Source organism: Staurois parvus, unplaced genomic scaffold (genome assembly GCF_062004578.1).
Source record: "Staurois parvus isolate SC_StPar_1 unplaced genomic scaffold, SC_StPar_1.0 ptg000361l, whole genome shotgun sequence".
NCBI classification, from domain to species: domain Eukaryota; kingdom Metazoa; phylum Chordata; class Amphibia; order Anura; family Ranidae; genus Staurois; species Staurois parvus.
The window spans coordinates 69170-85467 of record NW_028318157.1 but is presented as its reverse complement, the minus strand read 5'-3'; the positions used below and the strand labels follow the sequence as shown (position 1 = coordinate 85467).

The following is a 16298-nucleotide window of genomic DNA, read 5'->3' as shown; positions in this document are numbered from 1 at the left end:
ATATCTGTGCAGAAAATAAAGAAAGCTGTTCATCCAGCCAGAAAACCTGTGAGCTTATAACTTGTTCCCTGCTATCTCAATGGACAGGTACCCCCTCTTATAATTACTATACAGGATTTATATAGCGCCAACAGTTTGCTCAGCACTTTGCAATATAAAGGGAGACAATACAGCAACAATACAGTTCAATACAAGAGGGATAGGAGGGCCCTGCTCCTTGGAGCTTGCAATCTAAGAGGGAGGTGCTGGTGGTACAAAAGGTAATAACTGTGGGGGGTGAACTGATAGGAGGAAGAGAAGATTCCATAATTAGCTGAAGGCAGGATAGGCTTCTCTGAAGAGATAGGTTTTCAGAAATCGCCTAAAAGTGGGTAGAGTAGGCGATAGTCAGATTGGGGTATAGAGTTCCAGAGGATGGGGAGGCTCTGGAGAAGTCCTGGAGACAAGCATGGGAGGAGGAGACAAGGGAGCTAGAGAGCAGGAGGTCGTGGGAGGAGAGGAGAGGACGGTTTGGGTGATATTTGGAGACAAGATTGGTGATGTAATTTGGGGCAGAGTTATAAATGGTTTTATATGTTATTGTTAATGTTTTTAATTTTATTCGTTGGGCAGTGGGAAGCCAGTGGAGGGGTGGCAGATATGGAATGGTTAGTAAGGTGGATGAGTCTGGCAGCAGCATTCATGATAAACTAAAGAGGGGATAGCCTGCGATGAGGTAGGCCAATGAGGGAGTTACAATAGTCAAGGCGAGATATAACAAGGGAGTGAATAAGTTGCTTAGTAGTTTCCGAGGTTAAGAACGGGCGTATCTTGGAGATGTTGCAGAGGTGAAGTCTACAAGATTTGGACAGTAATTGGATTTGGGGCTGAAAGGACAGATGGGAGTCTAGGATTACACCTAGTACCCTGGCATGAGGGGAGGGACTGATGATTGTGTTATTGATCTTGATGGAGACGTCAGGGGAGGGGGCATGGGCTGGGGGGAATACTAAGAGCTCTGTTTTGGAAAGATTGAGTTTGAGGAAGTGGAGTGACATCCATGCTGATATGTCATTTAGTAGGTTAGTAATGCGAGAGAAGACTGAAGGGGTGAGATGAGGAGTAGAAAGATAGATTTGTGTGTCATCAGCATAGAGATGGTACTTAAAGTCATGGGAGTTTATCAAGTGACCAAGGGAGGAGGTGTAGATGGAGAAGAGAAGGGGTCCAAGGACAGAACCTTGAGGGACCCCTACAGAAAGAGGGAGTGAAGAGGAGGAGCCAGAGTTATAGGTAACACTGAAGGAGTGCTGTGATAGGTAGGAGGAGAACCAGGAGAGAGCAGAGTCTTGGAGGCCAAGAGAGTGGAGTTTTTTGAGGAGGAGGGAATGATCAACCGTATCAAAAGCCACAGAGAGGTCAAGTAGTAAGAGTACGGAGTAGTGGTCATTGGTTTTAGCAGTTAGTAAATCATTAGTTTTAGTAGGACAGTTTCAGTGAAGTGTAGTGAGCGAAAGCCAGACTGTAAAGGGTCAATAAGGTTGTTGTCAGTGAGGTAGGAGCTCAGGCGATTGTAGACTAAGCGCTCTAAGAGTTTAGAGGTAAACGGGTGCAGGGAGATGGGTCTTAAGTTGCTCAGGTTGGTGGGGTTCAGCGAGGGCTTTTTAAGTATGGGAGTGATGTGTGGGCAGCACAGTGGCTAAATGGTTAGCACTTCCGCCTGGCAATACTAGGGTCGTTGGTTTGAATCCCAGCCACGGCACCACCTGCCTGGAGTTTGCATGTTCTCCCTGTGCCTGCGTGGGTCTCCTCTGGGTACTCCAGTTTCCTCCCACACTCCAAAGACATGCTGGTAGGTTAATTGGATCCTGTCTAAATTGGCCCTAGTATGCATATGTATGAATGTGAGTTAGGGACCTTAGATTGTACACCCCTTGAGGGTTAGGGACTGATGTGAATGTACAATATATATGTGTAAAGCGCTGCGTAAATTGACAGCGCTATATAAGTACCTGAAATAAATAATGTGTGCATGCTTTAGAGGAGAGGGGAAGGCACCGTGAGAGGGAGAGATTGAAGATGTGAGTGAGGGAACATAGGAGAGAAGAACAGGGTGACCATAGTAGTTGAGAGGGGAAAGGATCCAGGGAGCACGTGGTAAGACGGGCTTCTGAGAAAACTTCAGTGACCTCTTCAGTAGTAGCAAGGTCAAAAGAGGAAAGTGTTGAGGTTCAGTATAAGGTATGCTAAGTGGGATAGATGTCTGTGTAGTGGAGATGCCCCTACCAATTGCATCAATCTTGTTTTTGAAATGATTAATAGAGAAGAGAGGGAGGTGTCACACCTCATTCACAGGGAGTGATTACATTCATGCCCCACACAAGGCCGTGTTTTACTGACACAGGGATGCACAGGTGATGACTGTATCTCCTTTCCAACAATCTCACTGTGTCCCAACATGACATCTGACATTTGTGTGTGTTCGGAGACTCATACCCACACAGATGTCATTGGGATACAGCGGCTGTGTCCCAACGGACGAGACTGCTGAAAAGGGGATACAGTCATCACCTATACATCCCAATCAGAGGGCCCTGCTCATTACAGCTTACAATCTAAAAGGATATAATGTGATATGCCTATACAAAAACCTCTTTACATTTCCTGATAAAGTGGATGCAAGATATACGAATACTGCTCCCTACAATTCCACCTTATTGTCTCTGATTAACTGAATCCTGTGTTTTTCAATGATTAAGAAATAAATGTTGTTTAACCACTTGAGCTCCGGAAGGTTTTACTCCCTTCATGACCAGGGCATTGTTTGCTATTCCGCACTGTGCTAATTTAACTGGCAATTGCTCAATCATGCAACACTGTACCCAAATTAAATATATATCATTTTTCTTCACACAAATAGAGATTTCTTTTGGTGGTATTTGATCACCGCTGGCTCTTTAAATTTTTTATGTGCCGAATTTGTAGTGGCCGATCTGCTGACAGAATTAAACCCTCCTGTCCTTTACAGCCAAGAAAGCTACTTATGTTTGATCTGCAACTGCCATGGTACTGCACGTGATCACTTTATCACACCAGCCATTTGATGGTTAAACTGGTTGAGGACAGAAGCAAATGTGACAGTTAGCAATCCCGGCATTCCAGGAATGTAACTGTTTTTGAATCCGCTAAATCAATGGGTTTATTTCCGCTTTATAATTTACTGCTGTTTTGGGGCTCTGTGCTTCAGCAAATGACAGCCTCCCGCAAGAGGAAGCAGGAACAATGCTGGAGACAATTTACAGCACACACTAATTTTGGTACCATGATTATTATTGTGAAATGTCTGTTCCTTGCTAAAGAACATTATTTTTATCAAGTTGTTATGGGTAAAGATGCGCTTTAATATAGTGATCAGTAATAATACTGGACACTGTATAAATGACGCTGGCTGGGAAGGGGTTAACATTTAGGGACAATCAAGGGGTTAACTGTGTGCCTAACAAGTGTAATATGTGCTGCTTTTACTTACAGATGTAGCTGTTTTTTTCCCTGCTTTTCAGGGAGAAGAAACAGCCAGATTGCTGTTCTGTTTACACAGAGTCCTGTGTCTTTGTAAACACAGGAATCTGTTCTGTGATTGGCCACAGCCATTAACAGGTTTCATGCCAAATCATTGGCTGTAACTTGTTACAGAGTTGTGCTGTGGCCAATCACAGCACGGAACAGCAGGGGACGTGCATGCCCCGAACCCAGAAGAAGGCTGGCGACATACATGTATGTTGCCGTGCCTGCACCTGCCGTCTGCTTGCAGCATATTTGCTCTCAGCGGGTCAGCAAATGGTTAAACAAATGCAAAAGTGTCTTTTGCACATAAAGTGTTGTTAACGTCTGACATGCACTGGCAATTTAAGTTGTTTCAGAAGGAACTTTATTTGAAAAACTGTAATAACAACAAACATAACCTGAAAGCAAGCTGTAAACAAAGACTGCTGATAACAGTGTAAATGAGAACAATCCAATACAGATGGCCCTTGATGCATCACTTGACCCTATTATGTGCCACTGGCGGATTTACCACCTGAAGCCTCACTGATCAGTAGTTGTGGGCTTAAAACTAAGCTGAACAGATGTTTAAACTAATCTATTTCCCACCCTTCACCCTCCTGAGACCCAGATTCAGCTGACAGCAGGCTAATGTCTGTTGTCAGCTGACATCACAAAGCTGCTCCAGGCTTTGGAAGGATCCTGATCATATTTTTGAGATCCACCAAGATGCCTGACTGGCAGCTGTATCAGCCTGTCAACACGTTGCTGAGAGCCTGAGCCAGCTGCTCTCTCTCCCTCCACAGCCTGTCATTCTAGCAAGCACTAGTGGGGCAGAGCAGAGAGCTGGTGACTGACAGTCACTGCTCTCTGAAGGCCGAGAACTGAGCAATCAGTGGTCATGTGATCGCTCAGTTCTCGGTCTTAGAACTGGCAGGGGACAGCTGCAGCTTTGGACCAAACCTAGCCCTGCTTGGGTTTTTTTTTTGGAATCTCGCACTTCTCTTTTAAGAAAAATCCCCATTGCCCTCATAACCTAAGATTATAGTTGTGGTGATCTATTTTAAAGTCATTATTCTTGAATAAGTATTTACGTCAGATCAAATTTACTTGTGTAATTTCTGGACTGTATTCACACATGGGGACCTGTCTCTAGCAGTGTTCTTCTTTTGCTTCATACGAGTGTCTTTCTTAGAAGTAGTGCCTACATCATTTTTATTTCCAGAGGAATAACCAAGAAAACCATGGCCTTCAAGCTGGATAAACTTTGAGCAAGGATCTGCTGATATAGCTTTACACTTGCCTTTAGATGTTTTGCAATGATATTGCATTCCGGCACTACCATGTTTTGTGGAGACTTCACACCGAGTAGTAGGAAGCTTCGCCAATGAACAATCATTACTTTCCAAGTCCCAGTCATGTTTTGGACTAGGATGAATGGCTTGGGCCTTATGCCTACTTTCACATGAACACTGCCATGGTTTTGCTTGCATTTGAGCTGACCAAGCTAATATACAACAGAAAACATTACTGGATTCTTCATTCTCCACTGTTTGAACATCTGATCTAACTTCATCACTTTTGTTCTCATCTCTTATTTGTTGCATTACATCATTTACAAGAATGGGTGTATTGTACTGATTCATCACCAAAGGATCTTTCTGTAAGGAAAACCTAACTACTTGATGTTTGGAAAGGGTGGTTCCACGAAGACACTCCGGTACTTTTGTGTCACACACAAGGTTTTCTGGGTCATCTGTAGGCAGATTATCTTGGTTTCTTTGTCCTCTGTCTGTCTGTAAAGAAGATAACTGTAACTTTGCTGCGTTGTCAATGGGGTGCAAGCCTACTTTTTTCATTCCAGAACCACACTTTTTTGAAGGTATGTTCAAAATGTCGGAATCCACTGAATTGTCCTCTGCTATAACCTTACGTACTTTTGTCATTCCAGAATCAGTTTTGTTTGAAGATATGAACAAATCATCAGAATCCACTGAATTGTCCTCTGCTTCAACCTTACTAATCATCTCAAAGTTATATTTCACAGGTCTCTGATCACTGTCTGGATTGTTTGTTGCTTGGTCACACCAGTCAAACAACTGTGCCATAGAAGAGCTGTAGCATTGACTTTCCTGAGACAAAGAACAGGGGTGTATTATCCGTATATTGTATAAAGGAGACATCTGCCTGTCATAATAATCCAGTATGTCACATTCTGTGTTTATTGCTTCTGTGTCTGAAGCTTGCGTGTTGCCTGGATCTAGAGCTAAATCCAATGCATCAGCCTCCATAGCCCTACTGTGATACTGCCAAAAACAAACACAATTTATTAGAAAGATCATTAAAATTGCTAATGTAGATGTCAAATGGTAGCAGAATCTAAACCTTATTACTAAACTCTCTTATTAATTTTAACATGTTTATATCATTTCAAAGGTTGTTTTTATTCCTTTTAAATCTGCATCGTTATCTCTTTGTAAATACCTGGTTATTCTGCCATGAGCATCCTTGTTCAAACACCTCCTGTTATAGTGTGTCTACAAAATGTGCTTCAAAATTGTCACCGGATACATTTGATCCCGGCAGAGAACACAAGAGGCAGTGCCAACACACACAGGAGTGCCTACAATGATCAGCTTTTATTTACTTATTTATTTATATGAAACCTTTATCCCAAAAAAGAAAAAAAACTGTGGCTGTAACTGTTTATATAGTATTAGCTGGAGCTTGACTTCAATTTGTCAGTGTATCTAAATCTGCTAGTACATCTAACACTCCCCTTCCCCCAGGCTGACAATGCAGCTGTGCCCCCTGCACTCATTCATCCAGCGTGGGGGCACTTTAATACAGGAGCTGTGTTACTGACCCGGTCACTAGTTGAAAACAGAGGGGAAAAAACTAAAAAGAAAACTAATGCAGCCACCACATCTAATAATTGGTAAACTGCAATATATAAAATTTTTGGTTTTAGTTTAATACCACTTTAATTTATTCTGGCCACTGGAATACAATTACAGTCATACGTGTGCGTTTATTCACATACGTGTAAATTATGCTCATAGACTCCTCTCTGAGCGCAGTTTTGGTGCGTTTTTTTTTTATTGCCTCTAAAAGCTGTTCTTAACCATTAGCCGCCCGGCCAATAGCCGTTTGGCGGCTTGAAAAGCGCTGCAGCTTTCCGGGTCCACGCCATTTGGCGTGCTCCCGCACATGCGCCGTTTGCGCTATTGCAGAGCGGCGCAGCAGCGGGATCTGTCACCGCCCGTGCACCTCGGACACGGCCGATGACAGATCCGAGTACCGGCTCCCGTTGCCGGTACCATGTGACCTGCCGCGACCAATCACAGCAGGTCACATGACAGTTGTATACAATGGATGGCTTCATTCATGATGCCATCCATTGTATACTAGTGCCTAGCTGTGAATGGTCATAACTAATCACATGCACATGTCATGTGATTAGCTGTGACCAAATCACAGCTAAGCACAAAAAAAAAAAAAAAAAAAAAAAAAAAGCTGAATGAATCGATTTCATTCAGCTAAATGCTTGCTTATAGCAAAGTAATTCTTTGCTATAAGCAAATTGTGTAAAAAAAAAAAAAAAAAAAAATACTGATCACTTACCCAAAGTAGTACAATGTTACTATGGTAACATTGTACTATTTTGGTCATAGTAAAATATGAAAAAAAATCTTAAAAAAAATAAAAAAAAATGTAATAAAAAATTAAATATAATAAAAAAATAAAAAAAAATTAAAAAAAAATATAATTTTTTTTTTTTTTCATACTGTCACCAGTCAGTGTCCCTGTTCACCGCCATGCCAGTTATATGATGACGCTGTACTGCACTGGTGACAGTATGTAAAAAAAAAAATAGTGAAAATAATATTTTTCATTTTTTCATTTTCGGAAAAATTATGACAAAAAAATACAACTTCAAAAAACTCGCCATGCCTCTTATGAAGTACGTCCGACTGTCTACTCAGCAAAAAGGGGTCATTTGGGGATATCTGTACTATTCTGACATTCTTGGACCTCAAGAAATTAGATTGGCTGTCAGTACTTCAGGATTGATCAATATTCAGATCTATACCATAGTTTGTGAACTCTATAACTTTCCTACAAACTAAATAATACATCCTAATTTGGGTTATTTTCACCAAAGACATGTAGCAGAATACATCTCGTCCTAAATTTATGAAGAACAATTATTTATTTGTAAACTTTTATAACAGAAACAAAGAAAAATGTGTTTTTTTTTTCAAAATTTTTGGTCTTTTTTTGTTAATTTAGCAAAAAATAAAAACCCCAGCGGTGATTAAATACCACCAAAAGAAAGCTCTAGTTGTGTGAAGAAAATGATAAAATTTTAGTTTGGGTACAATGTTGTATGACTGCGCAATTGTCATTCAAAGTGTGAGAGCGCTGAAACCTGAAAAATGGCCTGGGCAGGAAGGTGTAAAATTGCACGGTATTGAAACGGTTAAAGTATAACTAAAGGCAAACCTTTCTTATTAGTGTTGGATAGAGTGGAGATGGATTAGATCCCCTGTTAGGTTTTCATTGCTGTCTGTGCCCCTGTTATGGAGATTTACCCTCTCTATGTGTCCTGATTACTATTATTATTGAAAGTGAAAAGAATGAAAATCCAACATTTTGGGTTGTCCCCAGAAAAGTAATAGAGGGAAAAATGTAATTCTGGTTTCCAGGGGGTCCCCTAAGAGATTCCCTTAATTTGTAGGGATTTCCTCTCACTTCCTTTTTGGCTATGGGACAGGAAGTGAAGGGAAATCTTCCCAATGGGACACAGATGGCAAAAAAAACCCTGACAGGGGTTATAACCTTCCCTTAGGCCTTGTTCATACCACGTGAGTTTTTCTGCACATGTTCTGCAAAACCACAAAGAAAACAATTGCTCTCACCTGTAAGGACCCTTTTCACACCACAACACTGATATGACATGTGGATTTATTTCTACGCAGGAATCTGCAACATGTATAAAACTCACTAAACATGCATGAAAACTGATGTAAACTCATGCCTCTCCAAGTGAAATCTACACGTTTTTGCCAGCAGTTTTTCTGCATGTATGGTGTGAATAAGGTTCTTTCCAAAATGAAAAAAAAAGCTTTTCTTTTACCTTAGATTCACACCTAAGCATTTTCTGAAATATTTTTCAGAAACGCAGTACAGTCCATTTAACATGATTTCCTATGACATGTTCACATTTGTGCGTTTTCACCTGGTGCGGTTTTTGGAAAGGGTCAGGGACTTTTGTGAACGCAAAACGTTGCATTTTTGGTTCTATAGACTTCAATGGAAACACTGCAGAAAAGCATGTAGTGCATTTTTGCTGCGTTTTAAATCTGCCTAGCAACAAGAAAAAAAACGCAAAATGCATCAAAAACACGGCAAAAATGCAGGTGCGGAAACGCAACACGCAATGCAGATATGGCTCAAACACAACCTGCATAGGTGTGAACCTAGCCTACGTTCTACTTTAAAATACTGATCTACAGGGCTGGGACAAGGGGTGGGCAGGAGGGACAGCTGCCCAGGGCATAGAGAAGCAAGGGGGCAAAGAATAGATGTATGGTGGTACACCCATTCTATGACATGTATTAACAGTGGGCGAGGGGGGCGCAATTCTGGATTCTTGCCCTGGGCGTTGGATGACCCTGTCCCAGTACTGTTGATCTAAATTCCTGATGTGCATGGCCACACAAGCTAAAATAGAACTGCATTTAGAAGCATTCAAAATAAAAATGCTGTATGCCTGTAAAATTGGCATTTTTTAAGCCCATGTGAATAAGGCCTTTCATGTTGCTATGGTCCCTCCATTTAACCCCTTGGTGCCGGCACCTCCTGATCCTTTAAGGAGTTTGTGACACTGGGAGGCGGGGGCTAGGGTCATGTGACACCGTTGATTGGCTGTCACATGATTGGAAAGGTCCCGATCGCAAGTAGCGATTGGGACCTTTCCACGAGGCACCAGTAAATGTGCTGGGAGTGCGCAAGGTGCGCACACTTGACACGTTTTTATTCCTAAGTATGCAAATATGCAGCTTCTTGGCATTAAGGCCTAGCTACCGTTAGGCTAAATATTTGCGTACAGGCCACATTCATACTTGTGTGACACAATGTGTTTTTTACCGTCTGATTGACACATATGCGGTGCGGATTGAAGCTCCGGTTTCACAGTTAATTGATACAGTAGTTGTTCAGCAGTTCATGTCAGGTTCAGGACAGGATCAGCTCAGGATTTTATCCTCTTCACACATGTGCGGTTTAGAAACGGTTCTCATAGAAGTCGATAGCCTGTAATCTGCACCTGACCCAGACCGCACTGCTCAGAAATCAAACAGCACTGAATCCGCACCACCAGTGCACCGCAGACATGTGAACAGGCACCATAGGAAGCAATGTTATTTCATGTCATGCAGATTGGATACCGTTCAAACCAAATCCAATCCGCATACAGTTGTGCTCAAAAGTTTGCATACCCTGGAAGAAATTGTGAAATTTTGGCATTGCTATTGAAAATATGACTGATCATGGCAAAAAATGCTCTTTTATTGAAGGATGATGATCATATGAAGCCACTTATTATCAAAGAGTTGATTGGCTCCTTTTTAAATCCTAATGATAACAGAAATCACCCAAATGGCCCTGATCAAAAGTTTACATACCCTGGAATGTTTGGCCTTGGTACAGACACACAAGCTGACACACACGGGTTAAAATGCCAATTAGAGGTTAATGTCCCACATCTGTGGCTTTTTAAATTGCAATTAGTGTCAGTGTATAAATAGTCAATGAGTTTGTTAGCTCTTACATAGAAGCACTGACTAGGCTAGATACTGAGCCTTGGGGATCAGAAAAGAACTGTCAAAAGTCCTGCGTAACAAGGTAATGGAACTTTATAAAGATGTAAAAGAACATAAAAAGATGTCACAATTTCTGCCAGGGTATGCACACTTTTGAGCACAACTATATATGTGAACCGGCACTTACACACCGGTCGCATCAAACCCTACTTTGAAATCGTGCGACTTACAGTGAAGTCGCACGACTTCAAAGTCGGATGACATGCCGATTTCTTTTGAAATCGGTGCGGCTCCGACCAAGTCAGAAGCACACCAATATGACCGCTCTAATTATGGACAATAGGCTGCGATTTGCAATTCGCATGGCATCCAAATCACATGCCAATTCGCATGCAGAGTGACTGGAGTATTAGTGTGTTTGTCACAGGACAGCATAGAGCAGACCATTTTCTTAAATGAGCTTCCCTACACGTAACAAACGCGCCAAAGTAGCTCATATACCTTTTTTTATCACCGAGCCTGCTTTGCAAAACACGTGACAAAATGCATGACTGCTACTCATGTTTGGAGTGTCATTAATAATGGTACCGTAAGCATGATGTGTGTTTTTTGTGCGATTCTGGAATCCTGAGCAGAAATGCGTGTTTCTGGCCGCTTCCATAAAACGCTTGGGTGTGAATGCCACCCCATAGCCAGGGTTATACGCTTCATTGGATTACATCATTCCATCCACACTGATATTTTCTTCCAGACTCGGGCTCCTTTGATCATTTCCCCTTCTATAGATCTCTGATCAGATCCTTGGTGACCTCCTCTCAGGGATCTCTACTCTGGGCTGGCTTCCTCATCCAGATCCCTGTTATGGTGACACTTGCAATACAAACACAGCATTATTCTTATTCCTGGAGAACTACAAGGCTCAGCAAGCTCAGTTGCTGTGTCAGATTCTGCAGTGCGATCATCAGGACAGCCCCATAGTATGTAAACAGGATCTATATGTCAATAAATGCCAACAGCTACTCAGTGACATGATACCATCGGCAGTACATGTCGCTTCTAGGCCGTTCCCCGCCGTTCATGTGTCCTTTCCCGGCCTTTCTTCTGCAACGGCTGGTCCGCCCCTCTTCATGCACTGATTGGCTAAGAGATCCTCTGACTGACGGCTGAGTGGACATTCCGCTGCTGCTGATTGGACAGTTTTCAGTCCAGTCTGAGTCCTGCAGAAAGTTTGCGGGGATGCCTGAGAAGCAGCTTGTTGATTGGCTGGCCGTTGCACAAGTGTCTAGAATGAGCTGGAATATAACTGAATGACAAGGAACGGCATAGAAAGTTCGGAGGTTCCCATGGGGACAGCAGAACCTTTACGAGGACCGCGCTGTTATTGGATTTTATCTCTTTACAGTATATAGATATTTATCGCCTCACCATATACGGCTCTCCGTGAGTTCCTGGAGATTTCTAGACTCATCCAACATCGGACACAAACCCCGCCCCCTCAAAGCGCTGATTAGCTTAGTTGTCTGACAGGTCCACCAGGAACAGTAGGGAAGCTTCTCCTTACCCCGTCCCCTCGCAGCACTGATTGGCCAACTGTTGTCTGACTGACAGCTCCATCTGGGACGCTCGCGAAATTTCTCCTTACCCCGCCCCCTCGTGCACTGATTGGCCGGGCTGTTGTCTGACTTGTCAGCTCCATCTGGGACGTTCGCGAAACTTCTCCTTACCCCGCCCCCTCGCAGCACTGATTGGCCGGGCTGTTGTCTGACTTGTCAGCTCCTTCTGGAACACTGGCGAAGTTTCTCCTTTCCTATTGACGTAATTGACCAACCCACCGCCGCTGATTGGACAAAGCTCCCTCGGTCTGGAAGCCTCGGGAACGTTCTGCGGCTCAGGTGCTTCATGATTGGCTAGTTGTGCGGAGAACTCTCGGGATACTTCGGGAGAGTTGTTAGGCGACGTAAAGAGCATAGCGAGGACCTCTCTGCGATTGGCTGGAAGCGGCGTGACGTTCCTGCACAGGAGATGAATATATAGAAGCTTCGTAGAGCGTTGTGACAGTTCATACCGAGTCCAATATCGGCCATAGAAGTGTGCGGGGAGAAGAGAGCGGACACACAGCGATCATATCACAGCCTGCTACGTGTGATCACCGAGAAGAATCCCGCAGAGACCCCGACAGCCCAGCTCCTTCACTGCAAGACTTCATATTACTTCCAGCTGAGTATCCAGAGACATGGCACCTAAAGGAGTGGCGATTGGCATTGACCTGGGCACCACCTACTCCTGTGTGGGGGTCTTCCAGCATGGCAAGGTGGAGATCATCGCCAACGACCAGGGGAATCGCACCACCCCCAGCTACGTGGCCTTCACTGACACCGAGAGACTGATCGGAGATGCTGCCAAGAACCAGGTGGCTCTGAACCCCCAGAACACCGTCTTTGATGCCAAGAGGCTGATTGGCCGGAAGTTTGATGACCCCGTAGTGCAGTCTGACATGAAGCACTGGCCTTTCCAGGTGGTGAGCGAAGGAGGAAAGCCCAAGGTGAAAGTGGACTATAAGGGAGAGATGAAGGCTTTCTACCCCGAGGAGATCTCCTCTATGGTGCTGCTGAAGATGAAGGAGACAGCAGAGGCGTACCTGGGCCACCCGGTCACCAACGCTGTCATCACCGTTCCTGCCTACTTCAATGACTCTCAGCGCCAGGCCACCAAGGATGCCGGGGTGATCGCTGGGATCAATGTGCTGAGAATCATCAATGAGCCAACAGCAGCAGCCATCGCCTACGGCCTGGACAAAGGGGGCTGCGGAGAGCGTAACATCCTCATCTTCGACCTGGGAGGTGGCACCTTTGATGTCTCCATCCTCACTATTGATGACGGCATCTTCGAGGTAAAAGCCACAGCGGGGGATACTCATCTAGGTGGGGAGGACTTTGACAACCGCATGGTTAACCATTTTGTAGAGGAATTCAAGCGCAAGCACAAAAAGGACATTAGCCAAAATAAGAGGGCCCTGAGAAGGCTGAGAACAGCTTGTGAGAGAGCCAAGCGCACCCTGTCCTCCAGCACCCAGGCAAGCATTGAAATTGACTCACTCTATGAGGGCATTGACTTCTACACCTCCATCACCAGAGCCCGCTTTGAGGAACTCTGCTCTGATCTCTTCCGTGGTACCCTGGAGCCCGTTGAGAAGGCCCTGAGAGACTCCAAGCTGGACAAATCACAGATTCATGAAATTGTCCTGGTGGGGGGCTCTACACGTATTCCCAAAGTGCAAAAACTGCTGCAGGACTTCTTTAATGGAAGAGAACTGAACAAGAGCATCAACCCAGATGAGGCTGTGGCCTATGGGGCTGCTGTTCAAGCTGCTATCCTGATGGGAGATAAGTCAGAGAATGTAAAGGACCTGCTCCTCCTAGATGTGGCTCCTCTGTCCTTGGGCCTAGAGACAGCTGGTGGTGTCATGACTGTCCTCATCAAACGCAACACAACCATTCCTACCAAGCAGACTCAGGTCTTCACCACCTATTCAGACAACCAGCCTGGTGTCCTCATCCAGGTGTACGAAGGAGAGCGAGCCATGACGAAAGACAACAACCTCTTGGGTAAATTTGAACTGAGTGACATCCCCCCTGCTCCCCGAGGGGTGCCACAGATTGAAGTCACCTTTGACATTGATGCCAATGGCATCCTCAATGTATCAGCTGTGGACAAGAGTACCGGCAAACAAAATAAGATAACAATTACAAACGATAAAGGTCGTCTGAGCAAAGAGGATATTGAGAAGATGGTGCAAGACGCAGAGAAATACAAAGCTGATGATGATGCACAGCGAGAGAAAATTGCTGCCAAGAACTCTCTAGAATCTTATGCCTTCAATATTAAGAGCATGGTGGAAGATGAGAACATGAAAGGCAAAATAAGTGAAGAAGAGAAAAGGTCCATCTCTGAGAAGTGTAAAGAGACCATTGCTTGGCTGGAGAACAACCAACTAGCAGAGAAAGAGGAGTACACCCATAAGCAGAAGGAGCTGGAGAAGGTGTGCCAACCCATCATTACCAAGTTGTACCAGGGAGACATGCCAGGCTCTAGCTGTGGTGCCCAAGCCAGGCAAGGCAACAGCTCAGGACCTACAATTGAAGAAGTAGATTAAAGGGGACACTGTTTAAGAAGACTGTACGTTTACTGCACTATGGGTCTGTGTGCCAGTAATATAAGCTAAGTACTTTTGACACGTTTATAAAGACTTTGCCAGGATGTAGACATTCCTTACCAGTTTATTTTTGTTTACTGTTTACTCTCCATTCTTTTTGGTTTTCACCTTTTTGTGCTTACTTGTGTGCATGAATAAATGGTGCACAAAATTTGAAGTGTTTATAGGAAACATTTCTTTAAGTTTTGTTATTTAATAAAATGTTTCTAAAATATAAATAATTTCTGATATCCTGTTTGTACAAATCATTTTTAGTGTTCAAATAAATACAGATTTGGGTGGGGAAGGGACAAGGGTTTAAGTCATATTTTTTTCCTCAACTTGGTGATGGGAAATTTCTCCAATGAGCAGAGCAACAAAATATGTTTAGGTTTTACTGATGTCTGTGTTACACTGTACCAGTGTCCTTATTACTTTTCCTTATAATCCTGGTGTCTCTGGAATAGATAGGGAGAGAACACAAGAGAAGGGCACCAGACAGCAGTACAAATCCTTTAAAATTGAATGTATTAGTTGAAGGTCAAGTGTATGCATACTCTAACAATGAACTTCTCTTCTTTGCTGCCTTTTGGTCTGTTTAATAAACTATCAAACACATTCTTATAGCTGTTTAAATATGTGCTAAATAGAAAAAAAACAGTTGATCCTGCCAGAATTGCAGTGCTGTTCTTTGCATTATGCATTGTTATCAGCACTTCTCAGGTTGCCAGAAAATCTCCCTCCTATATTATGGAAAGGGGGAGGTGTCCTGTCCTAGGGTGACAACACTACTCCAAAGTACAGTAAAGTGAGTGTTGCCACCCTATGACAGGAACTGTATTACTGGCAAGCTGATCAGGTGAAAAAGAAAGTACAAAAGAAAACTAATATAGCCACCACATCTAAGGGCTGGTATGCTTAAATACACTATGTTTTCAAATGTATTGGGACAGTCCTCCAAATCATTGGATTTAGGTTTACCAATCACCTCCATGGTCACAGGTATATAAAATCAAGCACCTAGGCATGCAGACTGCTTCTACAAATATTTGTGAAAGAATGGGTCGTTCTCAGGAGCTCAGTGAATTTAAGCGTGGTACCACGATAGGTTATAGAATAGGGAAAACCTCCCGCACTGCTACTACAATACTAAACTAAACCCTATAGTCTAGGAAAGCAGCAAGCACCCAGCTATATAACCAGATAGTGAACATGCAACAAAAGGTGTGTGGGGGGAGGTGCTGCACTAACGTATCTAAATTAACTAAGAAAGGTTGGAAAAATGGATAACCCACAGAGACCGTAACACATGTGCACATATTGCACAGGTGGCAACCTATCATGGTACAAAAGGGGGGTGGGGGGGGGAAATGCTGAGCTATGGAATCTAAATGAACTAAGAAAGGTGGGAAAAATGGATAACCCACAGAGACCGTAACACATGTGAACTACAACTTAAACAGCAAAAATACCATGAGTGTGCTAACATACATGAGAACAACACAAACACGTTCTGAACTCAAGACATGTGCCATAGTACTAAAAGTGAACTGTATATATGAATAAAGTGGTAAAATATATGTTAATAATAATAAACTGGTATAAGAATAATCAATACAGAAAGAGCCCAAAAGTGATATATAACAGTGCAAAATTAAACGTGGATGACATGAATGTCAGGGAAGAATGTAAATAGATGATGAGTGAAACATAAACAAAGAAATATACATAGCATAAATAATGGCATAAATAGTGCC

The 16298-nt window shown here is 43.3% G+C and overlaps 2 protein-coding genes across 5 annotated transcripts; one reads left to right on the top strand and one right to left on the bottom strand.

Moving 5' to 3' along the window:
• Positions 1-3890: 3890 nt before the first annotated feature.
• LOC149456455 (uncharacterized) lies at positions 3891-12093 on the bottom strand. 4 transcript variants are annotated; one of them, XM_089684882.1, is made up of 2 exons: positions 10851-12093; positions 3891-5828 (listed from the first exon to the last, which is right to left on the bottom strand). In XM_089684882.1, the coding sequence occupies exon 2, from the start codon at positions 5811-5813 to the stop codon at positions 4629-4631; it is 1185 nt and encodes a 394-aa protein (XP_089541008.1). In that variant the 5' UTR covers positions 5814-5828; positions 10851-12093; the 3' UTR covers positions 3891-4628. The 4 variants fall into 4 exon arrangements, with proteins under 4 accessions (XP_089541008.1, XP_089541007.1, XP_089541006.1 ...); XM_089684881.1 differs by having other exon boundaries at positions 11775-12093; XM_089684880.1 differs by having other exon boundaries at positions 10938-12092.
• Positions 12094-12303: 210 nt separating this feature from the next.
• LOC149456454 (heat shock 70 kDa protein) lies at positions 12304-14783 on the top strand. Its single transcript, XM_089684879.1, has one exon. The coding sequence runs from the start codon at positions 12583-12585 to the stop codon at positions 14500-14502; it is 1920 nt and encodes a 639-aa protein (XP_089541005.1). The 5' UTR covers positions 12304-12582; the 3' UTR covers positions 14503-14783.
• Positions 14784-16298: the final 1515 nt, after the last annotated feature.